The sequence below is a fragment of the Megalobrama amblycephala genome, linkage group LG9 (assembly GCF_018812025.1).
Source record: "Megalobrama amblycephala isolate DHTTF-2021 linkage group LG9, ASM1881202v1, whole genome shotgun sequence".
Taxonomy (NCBI): Eukaryota; Metazoa; Chordata; class Actinopteri; order Cypriniformes; family Xenocyprididae; genus Megalobrama; species Megalobrama amblycephala.
Genome location: NC_063052.1, coordinates 36,149,905 through 36,168,392, shown reverse-complemented (window position 1 = coordinate 36,168,392; position 18,488 = coordinate 36,149,905). Strand labels below are relative to the sequence as shown.

The following is an 18,488-nucleotide window of genomic DNA, read 5'->3' as shown; positions in this document are numbered from 1 at the left end:
TTCATATAGGCTACTATATTTGTTATATTATAGAGCCTAAATGTTGATGTGCAGTTGACAAACTATACATCATTAAAAAGATCTAAGACTCAAGCTTCACATTTTGACTCTTAAAATCTTATATTCAGGGCCGCATTAAGACTACAAGAGGCCCCTGGGCTTTACCTCTTGAGGGGGCCCTTCATCCACCAGCACTATTACCTATATTCAGGGGTTAAATTGGGCCGGGCCGTCCGGGGCTGAGCGCCGGCACATAGGCTTACGAGGGCTCGGATTTTTTGAAGTGAAAGAGAATTTTACTTGCCTGACCAGATAAGTAGCTTGATTAAAATGTCAATAACAACCAAAACGCGAGAATGATTAATCTAGCTTAAGTGGCGACTGATAGTGGATGTACTGGCGGTGATACTGCGCTGTTGAGGATCACATAACCTCTTGAGGAGAATTCAAAACAAATGAGCTCTGTTCACACAAAGAAACTCAGTTATAATGTTGCATTAAAAATTCAATGGGGTTTACCTTGCTATTTACGACATATGATAAAGTTAAGCATAACACGACCGAAAGTGCTGAATTCCTGAATATCACCTCAATTGAAATTGACACTAATTTCATACAACAGTTCAATAAACAAGTAGTTAATATCAATCACTTACGTTTTAGATGCAATATGCCTGTTTTTTGTTCTATTGTAGCAGCGAAAATAGTTCCAAACAAAGCAGAACCAGCGCATCTCGCAGCTGCGCTCAGCCGTTTTGAATGATTCAGCGTTTTGAACGAATCGGTTGAGTGAAGATTCAATCGCCCATTCATAAACAACTGCTTCATTCTTGATTCAGAGTGAATCGTTTGAATAAATGACTCAGTGGCTCACTCATTAAGACGGTCACTTGCCGCCATCTACTGGCGGTTTAATTTCATGTTTAAAAGTATACATTTCCCACCAGCATTTCTTAGGCTATTTGTTTATAAAATATATAAAGAATCTCATAACATTATTGAACGCAGTTGTACTTTTTCAGTGTAAATTATTTAATTTGGTAACAGCCCTATAGTGTCTTACTATTTTAATTTATCAAATGTAAGAATATGAAATAAAAGATAAAAGATTTGAATAATAATAATTTTTTTTTATTTTTTCCAGACAAGCTACTTTTTTTACTCTGACAAGTAAATGACCAATTTAGTTGTCCAAAGGACAAGCACAAAACCAGGCTTAATGTCGAGCGCTGTATTTTGTATTTATATTCTGTCCTTTAATGGTAGCATCACTTATATTTGATACTGACACAGGGAAGGCACAGGCCTACAGAAATATTTTATTGTCATCAGATGTAGCTTTCACAATACCATGTATCTATAGAATGATTTTGATCAGCATTTTATTGTTCATAGCAGAGGGCTCTCTCAACTTGTTATATTTTACAGTTTGTCAAATGATACGATTTTGTAGTCTTTGCATACACATGCATCCCTCCAAAGCCTGAAACCACAGAGCCCCCCCCCCCCCACACACACATAACAAATCCCAATTTAACCCCTGCCTACATTCACTCAATCTTCTTAATCACAATGTGAAAGTTATCAGCCTTTTATTTTGCATGAATAAATGCCATTACCAAAACATCCGAACCTATAGGTCTGTTATAAAATAAAAATATCACTGCATGAACTACATATTGGCATATTGTCTGAACTATTTGTACAGGCTACTCATTTCGAAGGCTGCATCCTCCAGAGGTCGCATTTGAAGGCTGTATACGTCATTGAGACCAGCTCATTTAAGAAACAAAAAACAGCATTTTGCACCTCACGAGGAATAAGCAATTTTATTATGGTTAATTTTCTTAAAAAAGACATCCTTAATGATGTATGCAGCCTTCAAATGCGAGCTCCGGAGGACGCGGCCTCTGAAAGGAGACGCAGATTCGAACAGTAACAAAGGCGCCAGTTTTACCATTTCAATTCCAGCGCGAGTCTTTGTCTTTTGGAAGTGCATGCAAAGTGGATTTGCTTTCACACCGTAAAGATGTCACGTCAACATGTCAACAACACAAACCAAATTCTTCCAGTCTCAGCTTTTTGAAGGCGGGTCAAAATAGATGTTGTTCGCGAGCAACCGGCTGCCATTACGCAAATTTTTACATTGTTATGTAGGTTTGTAATAGAAAGTGAGACTGGAATTGCTGAAGACTCATTTCGGCAGTTCAGAATCAATTAATTCTTTAAGGCAAAAATTACTTTTTTATCCTGCACTTTGATTTTTAAAACAATGTGACAAAAACACGCAAGTTCGACCCAAATGTTTAATGTAATGATTGTTACCATTAGTACCATTAGTGCATTAGTTTATATCCAGCTGGTCGCTTTTATCGATTCGTTATGCAGCAAAGTTGCATAATTAAAACTAGTGTCATGAGAAAGCAAACATGCAGCAGACATATATAAACAAATCAGAAATGCATTCGATTTCAGTTATCTTTTATCATCACTGTAATACAATACAAATACTTATTTAAATAATAATCAGTGTTCTAAAATGGAAGCAAATAATGTACATAGGCTACAATATGTGTCTAATGTCAATGCTATGGCCTTTGTGTAGATAGGCTATTTAAAGATGGTCATCTTTAAGCATGACTGTTTTATGGATTTATGTTTTCATGGATTTATATGAAATGGTAAGACTTTATAATAAGATTCCATCTGTAAGGTTAATAAAAGTATTGTTCATTGTTAATTTCAACATTTCAACATTTTACCTCATTGAACGTTTTCAGAAACTGTATTTTTGCATGATTTGTGTTTTTATTGGACTACTGACGACTGCAGGGTTCAGTGAGTGAAGGGTCGCACATCGGTCGAGAAGCGTAGCGCCGCACCACGTCTTTAAAATTCGAACACATTTTCTTCTTTGGGGCTGTTCACACAGAACGCGCTTTCTGCGTTACTTTTTCTTTGTTTTTCTATGTAAACATGCGCTAGAAGGACGTGCAGAACCGTTGCGCTCGCGTCTTGATGCATGACATGGCGTTCTAAAGCCATGAATCAGTTCAGCCAAGTTAAAAAAAAAAAGTTTTAAAAAACGTCTCGAGACCTTGCGGTTTCCCCCATTCCTCTGCCCGCGTCTCGCGTTTTTCAAAGCAAAAACGCGTTGTGTACGCACACAAGCAGCGCCACTGGGTCTGTCCGCGTTGTCCAGATACTGATAGTTAGGCTGCGTTCCAGCTTTTTAAATGCTTCCCTCGCTAACTTCCCTCGGTCTCGTTGACTCGGATGTACGTCATTGCTTACGTTGCACGAGTCGGCGGAACCTTTGCAATGGGCTGAACTGGAACGTCACCCTTGCACTTGGAATCAGAATTTATTATTTATTTTTTCCTCTTACAAAATTGTTTAATACACATTCTATATGTATTATGTGTGTTTTAAATGTTTAAAAAAATAATTAATATATCAAATTGTTTGTGGTAGGGTAAATTAAACAATGCGGTGAGCATAATCGTGTTGCATGTTAAGCTGCCTGAGGTACATGATAGTCGCTCCCTCGGTTATCATCTGTCCATTATTCCCTCGTCCAAAATGGAACGCACTTCAAAATGGCGGCAGGGATTAGGGGAAGTATTTTTTCCGGCAGCCTTAGTTGCTTGCTGCTAGACGCGGCGCGTCGTAATGAACTTCACGCGCAGAACAGCACATGTATTCAAATCAAAGCGATGTTAAAGGGATAGTCACCGGTTATATTTTTTCCGGCCCTCCCTCAGCCCGGGGCCCTGGGCTTAAGCCCAGGTAAGCCCGTGCATTAATGCGGCCCAGCTTATATTGACCATAATTTCTTAATATGCTTAAAAGCATACACATTTGGAGAAATATTGATGGATTCTCATATGTTTATATCAATTTTCTATACAGAGGAGTAATATGTATTATTCTATATTTATTGTCATCATTATGAGTGCTGGATGCTGTGTTTTTAATTCATACTTCAGCCGGAGGGCGCTCTGCCCCTTTTGTCCACAAATGCCTCAGTAAAAGAAGAGGCAAATCATGTGACAATCAAGGAACTAACAGAGGCAAGAGATCACTAAATATGGCTATTCAAAACACTTTTCAAGACAATAAATACACGATTGAGATGATGTATGCATGTATTGACTGAATTTGCGTCTGAATAGCGCTGGCTCCGTGGGCGTGGCCACATTAGCGGATAATGAGCTGAATCACAGACTTCTGACATGGCTCTCTTTTCATACAGATTACATAAACACAGAAGGTTTGTTTTCGATTTGACTTATATGTTTTAAAACCTGACATCTTAACGTTTTTTTAGACATAAGTGTAATTTTTTTGTCATTAGTATTCACTAAGTTACAGTTCATTTTCTGAGAACTATCAGATTGGAGTTCGTTCAGAGGGAGACGAGAGATCACGCATCATGTTAGTTTTCTTTATTTTACAAAAAGCACAACATTTTGTTTTTACTCTGGGTGTACACAAATGAAAGAAGATATTCCACAGATTAAAATGGTGTATAACTCTTAATTGTATGTGCAACATTGACGGAGTATTTTGAGTCTCTTTCACACTGATAAGAAAAAAACCACGGTGGTATCGCCGGCGATACCTTCAGACCTCAGAGTGTTAACAGTACATTAGCAACATGCTAACGAATTTAGAAAGACAATTTACAAATATCACTAAAAATATCATGATATCATGGATCATGTCAGTTATTATTGCTCCATCTGCCATTTTTCGCTGTTGTTCTTGCTTGCTTACCTAGTCTGATGATTCAGCTGTGCACAGATCCAGACGTTCTGCCCTTGTCTAATGCTTTGAACATGGGCTGGCATATGCAAATATTGGGGGCGTACACCCCGACTGTTACGTAACAGTCGGTGTTATGTTGAGATTCGCCTGTTCTTCGGAGGTCTTTTAAACAAATGAGATTTACATAAGAAGGAGGGAACAATGGAGTTTGAGACTCACTGTATGTCATTTCCATGTACTGAACTTTTGTTATTCAACTATGCCAAGGTAAATTCAATTTTCCATTCTACGGCACCTTTAAGTGTTTTTGTGTGATTTTGTGTGCTGTGGTTTAGGAGGGCACTGACCAGGTTGTAGATGCCGAGCAGAAGGGCCTCGATGCAGCCGCTGCAGTGCGGGTCTCGGCCGGCCGTGACGGACAGGTAACTCCACACCAGCTCAGGAAGGAACTGCAGCGTAAAGCGCTGAAGACGCGGCTCACCACTGCGATAAAACTCGAACAACTGATGACACACCGGCTCCAGCAGCTAAGAGAGAGAGAAATGCATTACAGTTACAAATCAGTGCAAAAAAAAGAAAAGAAAAAAAGAAAAGAAACTCACCTAGATTTTAATTAAATAATCACTAAACCACAGTTAATTCCCAAACTAGGGTTTGCAGGAAATTTTTTTTATTAAATTAAATAAATAAAATAAATAAATAAATAATTTTAAAATAACCATCTAAGTACTAATTTTATATAAATAATATATAAATATTTTACATATATACAGTCAAACCAAAATTTATTCAGACACCTTGAACATTTCATTCATTAATACAGTTTATTAATTATAGTTTAAAAAAATGGTAATACAATATGACAAGATCTCAGAGTTAAACTGTGTCAGAAAAAAAATTAATCTTAATTATGTCAGATAACACTTAGGCAAAAAATGATCAGGTCAAAGTGTCTAAATCATTTTTGGTTCTGGTCAATTTTACTGGTAGTCCACTGTATGAAGAATTTTTGGGTATAATATGTCACAGTCTACTTTATTTTGCTATCCTCACTTACATAAATGAACTATAGTGTCCTGCACCCACTAGTAAAAATATATAAAAAATATAAAAAATGTCTGAATAATTTTTGGTTTGATTGTGTGTGTGCATATAATAATAATAATAATAATAATAATAATAATAATAATAATAATAATAATAATATTATAAAATAATTACATAAAAACAAAAATAAAAAGTAAAATTAATTAATTTATTTTATTTATTTTAAAAGTATTTATATAATTTATATAAGTAAAATAAAAACACAAGTTATAATTATATAACAATTACATATAAAAAAATAGTGTAATTAAAATGAATTTTAATTACACTCTATATATATATATATATATATATATATATATATATATATATATATATATATATATATATATATATATATATATATATATATATATATATAGATATATAGATAGATAGATAGATAGATAGATAGATATTTTTTTTTTTTTTTTTAAATACATAATAAAAAAGAAAAAAATTATTCTCCAAAAATAAATAAAATGCTGACTAAAAACTATTTATCTGTTTACTTGCATGTCATGTGACCACTAACCAACAACAATTATGCAAATGTATCACTAAATTTAACTTGGGGTGTGTTCACTGTTGGCATGTTTGGTTTAAAAAAAAAAAAAAAACTGGTGTGATCGCTCTGTTAGTGTGAACAACACACCCTAACACTCTCAGGGGGTCTTATTATAGTAAATATTTTAGGTCAAAGGGGTTCAGCTGACCAAAAAGTTTATGAACATCAGGTCAAAACTGTTTTACACACAATACTGACATTGGTCAGCTTTATTAAACAAGTTTTGGCAGGTACTTGACAGGTTTAAGTCTACATGAAATGGTAATCACATTCAGCTTCTGTAATTCGGAGCGATGTAGATCGGGCATTTGTTTGGTCCACTACAGAGAGGTTATGATTTTATTTTTTAATGCATCATATTACAACAGCCTTGTTTATATCAGCAGGAAAAGTCATTTCAGGTGCTGAAGGTTTTTAGATTTTGATGAAAGAATCATTTCATGCTGTTTTTAAAAGTAGCCTCTATCAGTCAGACATCTGCAGGACTGTGAGAGAGGCACAGATTTCTATCACATGGTGTGACGGTGCTCGATTTTCAGAAATGAAACACCATAACGCTTCAACAGAGCAGCAAAGACTCTCTCATGCTGATTGAAGATCACTAGTAATCGAAAGTGATGATCAAAAACAATATCTGTGTGACTTTTCAACTTCAAAACAGTCTAGCAATCTAGCAAGAATTACACGCAAACATGGCTCTCGAGTCTCATTTTTCGATTTGTTACAACTTTAATTTCTAGCGGTACCTTGCAGTTGGATTTGTGGGACAGTTTGGAAGGGATTACAGGGAATCTGCACGGTTTTTCCTGCCAAAAACAGCTTGAAGGAGCTCAACGGAATAGAAAACGAGATGCGTTTTGAGTCTTTTGCATCTTAAAAACCAATGTGAAATATTGGAAAGAAGTCAACGTTGGTCTGACGCAGGTGTACACTGAACAAAATGTCAAAAATAGAGCAGATGGAGACTGTAGAGTACTTAGTTGATATCCATTACAGTTTGAGTACAAGAAAACAATGACAAAATGTCCATTTCTAATCTATAACTTTTCAGACATCATGCAGACATGCGTGAAGTCTGAAATATGTGATTGACTGTAGTAAAGAAATTGTTCTTTAAGAGATTTTCCTGTGGATATGTCATCAGTATGACTGTTTCCAGGAGGAGGAAGAGAAGTGACACAAGACGCTGGTATAAACCGACGGTTGTGCCTGAAGGAGACACACCCGATCTACTGGAAAACACCTCTATCACTCATCATCGTAATGTTGACGCTGCCATGACAACAGCCGGCATGACTGATAACGAAACGAGCACCGCACTGTTGATAACTCACGGTTACATCACCGAACATCTTTAGCTGTGCAGCTTAGAGACAGACACTGGCTTCAGAAGAATATTCTGGGCTATTTTTAACACGATGTGACAGAGTTTGTATAAAAGATCAGGAAATGAGTTTACATAAACTCACTTATTATCAGGCAAGCGGAACCCGTGTAGTTCATACTTTTTGTTCAAGCACTTTTGTGTTGCCTTTTGATCTTTTTTAGGTACTTGACTTTTTGGATTAATGTTTGACATTAATTAAGACATAAATTAAGACAAATATTAGTATTGTAATTTTACAGGTGTACTGTAAAATAAAACTAGTACTTTTATATTTTAATTTACTACTACTAGTACAAATAATAATATTTTTTATAGTCATATTGATATATAAATAATTTATTTTTGGTCAAATTGTGCATCCCTATAAACAAATTCATTTATAATCAGGCAAGAGCAAATCATGTAGCTCATATTTTTTGTTCAAACACTTACATAAATTATACATAAAAATTTTTATTGCCTAAATTGTCCTTTTGAGGAACTTTTTTCCCAAACTTCTGGATTAAAATGAAGAAGTTAAAGGTGCCGTAGAACGTCTTTTCAAAAGATGTAATATAAGTCTAAGGTGTCTCCTGAATTTGTCTGTGAAGTTTCAGCTCAAAATACCCCATAGATTTTTTTAAATAAATTTTTTTAACTGCCTATTTTGGGGCATCATTAACTATGCACTGATTCAGGCTGTGCGGCCCCTTTAAATCTCTCGCTCCCTGCCCTCCAAGCTTTCGACTATAAGTGCAGTTATACAGTGCATAAACAAAGTTCACACAGCTAATATAACCCTCAAATGGATCTTTACAAGATGTTCGTCATGCATGCTGCATGCATGCATCGATTCCTGTGAGTATAGTATTTATTTGGATGTTTACATTTGATTCTGAATGAGTTTGATAGTATGCTCCGTGGCTAACGGGCTAATGCTACACTGTTGGAGAGATTTATAAAGAATGAAGTTGTGTTTATGAATTATACAGTCTGCAAGTGTTTAAAAATGAAAATAGCGACGGCTCGTCTCCACGAATAATATTTTTATAGTCATTTATATACACAATACAAGCACTGCAAACCTAGAACTCCTAAAATGTATTTTGAATTGCAATTGCAAATTTTTTTAAATCAAAACTAATTAGCGCAATTAGATTTTTCCCCCAAGACATTCAGCACTCGTTAAAATCAACACATAAAGGAGATAAAATGCATTTTTCTTCCATAACTGAATGCATTTGAGTGGAAAAATAGTGGGAACACTTTAACTTTAAGTTGAAAACAACCACAGAATATGTCATCAAGCATCAAAACAAAATCATGAGAGAATCTGAGGACAAACAGGAGAAGAAACGGTCTTACATCACTGTAATTTTCCCGTATAACTTTGTAAAGCGCTGGAACCAGAGAGCCCTTGTCCTTCAGAGAGGCGGCATAGTTGGAGACGGCCGTCTCTGGAAGAGTCTGAAACGCACACGGGTCAGAGCAGGGCAAACTCAGAGAAATGATGATGATGATGATGAAATAAAGGCAGAGATGACGTACCTTAAACTCAGACAGCCACTCCTCCACTACGCCTTGATCCATGGCCAACATCTTCCCTCATCTGGTGTGAGGAGATCTCAACCTGAAACAGAGGAACAGCAGCCATCACAACTCAAATCCTAATATGTGCTTCAGAAAAAAACCCTCAAAGGGTTTGTTTAATAAAAAAAAAAAAAAAAAAAGGGGATTTTTCATGCTTTTTAGAAATAAAACTCCAAGTACTACAGTATGTAAACACTTTTCAAAATGAACTTTAAGAACACCCAGTTTAAGGCTGTTCTTGCTAAAACTTATCATAATAGTTTTCTGTAAGTGAAATAAAGCTAAAATAAATGATTAATTTCAGATGAAATCTTGCCCTAGCAACTAACTGAAAAAATGAAATGAAAACTGAAAATATATAAATAAAAGCCAATTCAAAATTTTACTAAATACTATAATAGTAGAAATAAAACTGCAGCAGTTGCGCTCAAAACATTTACTGAAAATAAACCGCGTAAACAATAATTACCACCATAACTGTGAGCTCATTAGCATATGACTGCCCATTTATATCATTGACATTCAGTATCCAGAAACTTGAGCTTTCCTGATGAACAGCAGCGTGAGCTACACCGTTAGACAAACGTTATCATAACAGAGGTCATTTACATATTTTAAAGGTATAGTAGCAAAAACTGTTTTCACTCCCTCTCTCTGACTCTCTGAATTAAACAAGCTTAAATCAAAGAGTCAGATAGAGAGAGAGTGTGAAAACAGTCGCAAAATGTACATTATGATATTTTTTTAACAAAAGTGTAACACATGGCTCTTTAACACAAAGTGAACCCAGTGTTTCACTGCTACGGCTTTAACATTTCACCCTCTCGCTCTAAAAGAGGAAGTGAGAAATTCCAGCATGTGGGGAAGAAAATCAGATTAACAAGCGTAGCGTAAAGCCAAAATTAAACACAGAGACACAGTTTTTATTCCAGGGATCCCCGCAAATTAAATCAACAGATAACTGTACAGGTTAACCCATCTCTAAAAAAAGACAGACTTTACCAAGCCAACTAAATGAGGACATGCCGTAGACCTGCACTGTAAACCCTAACACTCAAAATACTAAATTGGTTTAAGTAGGACAAACTTAAATTAAACAAATTAGTTCAGTTAAATTAACTGTTAGTATTTAGAACTTTCTTTTTCTTTTGAGTTCACAGTACTGACATATTTCAAGTTAACTGAACTGTTTCATTGTTTTGAGTTGACTGAACTCATTTCAACTTAAGTTTAACTTTAACTTATTTCCCAGCATGCTTTGCACATGGCACTCGAAAGGAAGAGTAAATGCTAAAGTTAAGTGTTTAGGAAGAAAGTGTAACACCTTTCGCAGTTCACGGGGTATGGTGACTCTAAAAGGCACTGTATGTCATTATCGACCAAGGTTTTAAAAACATTGTGATCATTTTTTCCCCATATCGCTCACCACTACTCATCTGTCATAAATACTTAGGATTTATGTGTACACTGTATACCCGAATAAGCTGGGCTAACTCAAAAAGTTACATCATTTTTTTTTTTTTTTAGTTATGATATTCCCATTTTTAAGTAAGCAGAACTATGAAGTTTTGAGTTTATAGTACTCATACATGCTAACTGCTACTAACTTGAAATACTGAGTTAGCCAACTCATACATTTTGATCAAATGAGATATTCACTTCACTGTAAACCCTAATAAGTTGTCAGAACTCAAAGTTGAATGAGAATTTCTTAAGTTAAGAAACTCAAAGTTTAAGATTTTTATGTTTGTACTCATACATTGTTATTGTTCTTGACTTGAAATATTTGAGTACATCAATTTATACACTTAACTTAAAATTATCAAGTTACGTCAAATATTTTGTTAGCTATAACAAACTATATGTGATATGGTGATTTAGCCTAAATGAAGTTTGCACCCACCCCTACTTCTGGGGACTTTTTCGTAGCTAAAATATAACAGAGTACAAACACACACACACACACAGATTGATTTGTACAGTGATTTTCACAAAGCAAAAATTCAAAGTAGCTTTATCAAGAAAACCTTACAAAACTACAAAGCAATTCAAATGGTCACAAAAAAAACTCCTTTGAAGAAGTTTAACAAATGTTGAATTTAGACCGTTCCAAAGACATTTCATCTGCAGCCATCTTCATTTCTGGAATAGGTTTCATCGAAAAAAAAAAAAAAAAAAATCACTAGACATGATATTTATATTCTCTCGTTCACAGTAATAAGCCACAGGCATTTTCCGTAGATCTAATTTCCATCCACTGCGACTATCTCTCCCTCACACACAAACTTACTGTCATCAGTTTTTCCTCTCTTCCCAAAAGTTCTGTCCGTTCCCCCGTCATATCAGCCGTGAGTCACTCAGCTCTGTTTATAACCTCTACAGCGTCTTACAGTGAGCGTTTCTCCTCCCGTCTCTGACAGCCATTAGTGTGCGGCTCTCAAAAGCTCTTTAATTAGTGCAGAGAGCAATCGACAGCAGAGAGAGAGAGAGAGAGAGAGAGAGAGAGAGAGAGAGAGAGAGAGAGAGAGAGAGAAAGAGAGGAAAGAGAGAGAGAAAGAGAGATGGGGAACTTTGTAAACACTCATTCATTCATGGCTTTATTGATTAGCCCGAATAACCCCGCCTTTCCCCGTTCATGGATTAATAAACTGTTGCACAGCGTGTGTGTGTGTGTGTGTGTGTGTGTGTGTGTGTGTGTGTGTCTTATCCCTAACACAAGCTATTGGATTAACCGCTTTCAGTGCCAGGAACGGCTTTCCGCTTCAGGATTTCGCCCTCGTTTCCTTCTATGGTGGCCGAGCCGCGGTCTGAGTTATTTTAAACAATCGGCTCTGGAAGGAGAAACAGCTGGAGCTGCTGAGAGGAGAAATGTAAATGTTTTGTGTTTGAGTGGTTAATTATTAAATCAACAGGCCTCGTTTATCACATGACGAGTCACTTGAGGAATTTAAATACGGGTGACCTTTGACCTCGTCGAGCCAAGGGACGATATCTGTTACTAGACTGATCCTAGAACTGTAATCCAGATTCAAACAGATTAATTTAGACTAGAAGCCAGCAGATGGGAAATGAAGTGTGTGTTCGTGAGATACAGAGAGAGTGAAAGGGATGAATGGACAGAAAAATGTAAATGATTGGATGGATGGATGGATGGATGGATGGAATACAAAACAGTTATGTAGAACGAGAAGGTGTTAACAACTTGTCAACGACTTCAGCAAGTTATCTGGATGCCACGTAATCGCTGAATTAACCACACAACAGGAAACAGGAAGCAGTGGAACCAAAAGCCCCTGTATGCTAACAGGTTCAGTCCAGCGCTGGTGTTTCCACTAAACATCAGCCTCAAGAACTAAGAAAACCCCTCAAATTTAAAGTAAAACAAATCTTAATATCTCTGAAAACACAGAACCAAAGTTAAATGCGCAGTTAACCCAAAAATAATGTCATCGAAAAGTGAATTTTCTGATAAAAAAAAAAAAAAAAAAAACTAAATTTTAAGTGTTCCAGGTTTTCTGTACTTGTTTGTAGGGCTGCACAATTTGGCAAAAAATAACAATAATAATATTACATGTTATTACTATTACAAAAATATTTAACAAAAATAAATATTAATATTGTAATAATATTTAAGTTTGAAATAAAAAAAAAAAGCATATATTTATTAAATTAGTCTTTAGTGTTTCAAGACAGAAAAAACATTAAACATTGTAAAAATGACTAAATGACTTTTGGGTGAACTAAAGGCCTGGGTATACTTCATTTTCGACATTCCACTCCGATGCATTCGGCAGGTGTACACTATCCATTGGACTTTGTTTTCAAGCCCTCAAGTCACTCGGAGATTCGCGCGCTGTCATCCGTACGGTCACAAAAAACCGGACGGGGTGTGTGGATGTCCACAGACCCTCCTGATGACAAAAATTATGTGACACGGACAGCGCACGAGCTTTACACTTTGATTATCAACAATAAAAAGGTGCATTCCATTATTTCCCGAGCTTAACTCAACATAAAACAGTCAAATGGACTGGTTTACCTGCACCATACTGCTCCAAACTAGACTCGAGGGTTCGTGAGCAAGTGCATTGCATCCCTGAGCACATCCACAAAAGCCAGACCAAAAATAGTCTCTGCCAACAGCTTAAAAGTACACAAGAACAGCCCAGAACCCAGCGACCCGGCGCCGCGCTGATGGAACATATTTATAGGATGCGTCATGGAAGACTCAGTGACTCAGACAAGTGCGGAGATCCAGAACACGAACACAGAAGCCTGGTGAGCAGAAATCTCCATCTGAGACTGTAACCGGCCCAAAAGAGAGTGATTTACAGTCTCTAAACTACAGTCTCTCATTTTGACTAATAATAATAATAATAATAATAATAATAATAATAATATACACATTCAGAAATAGTACCTACAGAAGAGTTGTATATTTACACACATTTCATGATTCGATTCACAAGCTTGCAATTCGATTCACTCATCTCAATTCAATTCAAAATCAATTCATTTGGAAATATTTAAGGTACAGTACATTCATTTTTCTAAACAAATGTTGCAAATTATACAGGGAACCCAGTCAGCTGGTACATTACATACAATGATACACAAATGCTACATGATACATTTCAGTAAGTTGTACTGTATCTTTCAACATACCTTCTGATGTTCATTCATATTTATTTCTATAACTAGTATTGAAGAGGAAGAGATCATCGGTTCACGTTAGAGGTCGACCGATATATTGGGCCGATATTTGTCTTTTTTTAGGATATCGGCATCGGCCGATATCCGTGTTTAGTAGTGCCGATTTAAAGCCAGGCACGTCCGCGGGCAGCCCTGTGTTATTTTTCACAGCACATCACCGCATAACCGACGTGCTGTGAGGATAATAAAAGATTAGACTATCAGCTCCTCTTTGAAAATGTTTTAAACATTTTAAAACAAGCTGTTTAATACTATTCTTCTCATTTGTTTCACTATATGTACGGGCCACAAGATAAATAATGGAATAAATTAAGACAGTTATATAGGCTACCGTTATCAGCATGTATGTTGAAATTCGTCTCTGAGGGAAAATGCTCCGTTACTGCAGCGTCAGGCAGCTCCGTCACTTTTACTTTCACTTTGAATACTGAACCGAGGTTGGACATCAGACTAATAAAGTGATATGTTCCGACCAATGCCGCACAATTATCCTCATTAAACCTGTCTAACGTTAACCGTCAAGAATGTCAGAAATCAGTAAGCATTTAGAACTGTTCATGTAGGGCTGCACAATTATTAATCGCGATTAATCGTTTGCAAAATAAAAGTCTGTTTACGTAATATATGTGTGTGTTATGTGTATAATAATTATGTATATATAAATACACATGTATATTTTTAAGAAATATATGCATGTATAAATATGTATATTTATATACAATTTATATAATATATAAATATAAATATTTTATATATAAATATAACATTTTTCATAAATATATACATGTATGTGCGTGTATTATATATACATAATTACTATGCACATAACACACACATATATTACGTAAACACAGACTTTTATTTTGCAAACGATTAATCACGATTAATAATCGAGCAGCCCTATGTTCATGCATACAAGGCTGTGCAACATGAAAACGTTTTTAATTGATTTTTATTTATAAAGTTGTATTTATTTTATTTAAATGTTTATTTAAGTTTACATTTATGTTCCAACAAAATTCTGCTTGATAGATGCTCTAAAAATTATGTAAATGATTGACAGATTTTGTTTATATTAGCCTACCTGTTTTATATATTTAATACTTGGTCAGTTTATTGATTTGTTTGGTTAACTTTGGATAAATATTTTATTTTAATACAGTGCAGTGCACAAAAAGATTAAGATTCGAGAGATGGTTCAAGTCAGTGTTCAATAAATAATGTTAAGTTTAGAAATGTTGTGCATCCACTTATTATTAGTGTGACATTTTAGCATGCAAATGAAGGGGAAAACTTCAAGATATCGGCCCTAAAAATCGGCAGCACATATCGGCCATCGGCTGACCCTGACCTCTAAAAATCGGCATCGGCATCGGCTATAGAAAAACCCATATCGGTCGATCTCTAGTTCACGTGCCACTTGAACTAAGGCGCTACAGTGTCTGTCAAGCCACATTAAATTTGAAAGCCAAGACTGTTTCATATCAAAAGTAACAAAGCACAAAGTAATTATTGTGATTAACGAATGTGAGTTAAGCTGCTAATAATGTTCAGTGAAGTTTTGTTCATGCATCAACTGAAAACAGCATTGACTAAAAGATTGATTTATGAGATTTTTTAAATGATCAGTTCATCTAAATGAGAACTCAAGAAATGAATGTTTTCATCCCAGACCTAGTTTACAGTATATAGTGCACAGAGTGCAGAAAGAGCGAGAGAGAGACCATTACATGAGCACTAAACTACTCCGATTGCTCCATAATGGAAATAATAAATACTCAATCTCCAGCAACAGACGTCATCGTTCACCTCCGATTTGATGGAAACAAGAGGCTTTTTAGATTCAGCAGCATGACAAACATATCATTAGAGCTCAATTCTGAGACTTGGTGGCTTCAAAATGCTAGAATTACTGCACAGAGCCTGATTAAAGCCCACGGAGAGGTAAATACGGTGCCCCTGCTGGGGCTCACTGAGGGCGGAATATGGGGTGTAGAGACGTTAATGAGAGCTCTCGACACTCCCTGCAGACGGTAAACCGCTACCTGCCACCACAGACGTAACCTACACGCCAACAGCTGGGGATTCGGAGACAGACTTCAGCAGTTTTTACACAGCTGCTGCCATAGTAAAGTGAGATGTTAAAGATGTTGAAATCAATGTGAAATGTCACTGGCAACCAGTTTTACTTATATTGAAATTAGATATTCAAGAGAAATGCAAACGTAAACTTGATTTTATCCATATGGAGCTGACTGGATCATGAAAAGTAGAGCTAAATGACTGGAGGGGAGGAGTTATGACAGGCCTTGATGACTATGTCGTTTCAGATGATCTTTTATGTTTTCTTTTAGGTACGCAAACTTCAACAAAGTTTGTGTTGCTTTGTCTTAATCACAAAATAAGTGTGAAATCAAACGTTCTGTTGGCATGTATGAGTGCCAGTGTCTAAAACAGGAGAAGTGTCTGTTTCGAAACGGCCAGATCTAAAAACACTCATCACCCTCTGGCCACAACCCAGATTTCTGCGATGAGCCGTAGACTTTCTTATTTAGAGAAACCTCAAACCACTGTGCGCCTAAAATCGAGTCAATCTAGATCATATCATTTTAGACCGATAAGAATAGAGAAACAGACTACTAGGAGCATAAAGAGGTTCACAAACAATGATTTAAATCACAACACACTATCCATTCTCAGGAAACCTGGAAGCGGCATGGAAAACTGCAACCGCAGGAAATCTGACAGCAAGCACCCGGCTAACAGGTTTCACAATCACAAGAAGGAACCGTGACGTGGGCCGGGCATGTGAACATTATCCTCTCATACTGTATGTTTGCTGAGCCAGTTTCTTTTGAATCAGATGATCAGTACAAATGAAAACTCACAAAACTCCACAAAATCGGAAACGCCCATCATTTCACAAGATCTTCACACGTCCGGTCCCTTGCGTCTTGCAAAATCTGACTATGATTTAATCTACCAAGTCAAATGTATTTGTATAGGGCTTTTCACAATACATTTTATGAATCTTTATAGAAAATCATAATGTTACTGTTTAGAATATCTTATCTTCATGCCATACTCACATTAAGCAGATTAGAGATGGGCAAAAATATATTTTACATTTTGCAATAATAAAAGCAATTGAACAGTTGAGATTTGCTACATAGTTTGTATAAGAGTATACTGTGTACATGTGAATAAAGTCGGACAGAAAGGTGGGTATTGACGCAAATTTCACAATTCAATTTCTATTCACAAGCTTGCGATTCAATTCGATTTTGATTATTTTGGATATATATCAGATACATGGCAAATTTTCTCAAGGAAAAAAATCTCTCAACTAATGCTGTAAACTATACATGAGAGTCAGCTGCTACTACATTACTACAGTACTGAAGGTTACAATTAACTGATTTGTATACAAAAAAGGAAGTTTTTATAATAATAAAATTTACAATCATATTTCCACTTATTTTTTGAAATATAAACATTTAAATGGTGGTAGTGGTTATAAAAACTCGACATTTTTTTTTTTTTTGAAAATGCATTAAATATTACATTAAAATATATAACGTTAAAAATTATAATGAATATGTAATATGGTGTATATATTTATCAAAATGTTATTTATTAAAAATGTATCTAGCTGACTAACAAGTTTATGGTCGCTGAATGTGGTTTTTCTGAGGTAAATGTGGAGTTACGTGATATTGTTTAAAGCTGTTTTATTGACGTCTTTCTGCGGTTGAAACACTGATTGAGCGATAACGTAAGACATGATACGAATTTCAGTAACTTATTACATACCTTCAGATGTTCATTCACATTTATTTCATGCTGGTAACTGGTATTAAAGGGTTAGTTCACCCAAAAATGAAATTTCTGTAATTACTCACCCTCATGTCGTTCCACACCCGTAAGACCTTCATTCATCTTCAGAACACAAATGAAGATATTTTTGATGAAATCAAGAGGATTTTTATTCCCCATAGAAACCAACGAAATTACCACATGCAAGGTCCAGAAAAGTAGCAAAAATATTGTCAATGTGAAAAATAGTCAACGTGACTACAGTGGTTCAACCTTATAGGTGCCCTAGATTATGTTTTTAAAAGATGTAATATAAGTCTAAGGTGTCCCCTGAATGTGTCTGTGAAGTTTCAGCTCAAAATACCCCCTAGATTTTTTTTCATTAATTTTTTTAACTGCCTATTTTAGGGCATCATTATAAACGCGCTGTTTTATGCTGCGGCCCCTTTAAATCCCGTGCTCTCCGCCCACAGAGCTCGCGCTTGCCTTAAACAGTGCCATAACAAAGTTTACACAGCTAATATAACCCTCAAAATGGATCTTTACAAAGTGTTCGTCATGCATGTGGCATGCATGCGT

At 35.8% G+C, this 18,488-nt stretch overlaps 1 protein-coding gene across 6 annotated transcripts in view; it reads right to left on the bottom strand.

Moving 5' to 3' along the window:
- The window catches only part of fam126a (family with sequence similarity 126 member A), a 52,935-nt gene that overhangs the window by 15,828 nt on the left and 18,619 nt on the right, over positions 1-18,488 (bottom strand). For 5 of the 6 annotated variants that reach the window (XR_007186578.1, XR_007186577.1, XM_048203617.1 and 2 more), the window contains exons 2-4: positions 9,339-9,420; positions 9,156-9,257; positions 5,118-5,297 (exon numbers count right to left, since the gene is read on the bottom strand). Coding sequence is in view for 4 of the 6 variants with exons in the window: in XM_048203617.1 (XP_048059574.1) it covers positions 5,118-5,297; positions 9,156-9,257; positions 9,339-9,389 (333 nt within the window). In the remaining 2 variants the exon portion in view is untranslated. Of the gene's footprint in view, positions 1-5,117; positions 5,298-9,155; positions 9,258-9,338; positions 9,421-11,670; positions 11,828-18,488 lie in introns of those variants that run through there. The other variant, XM_048203619.1, reaches the window with a different exon arrangement.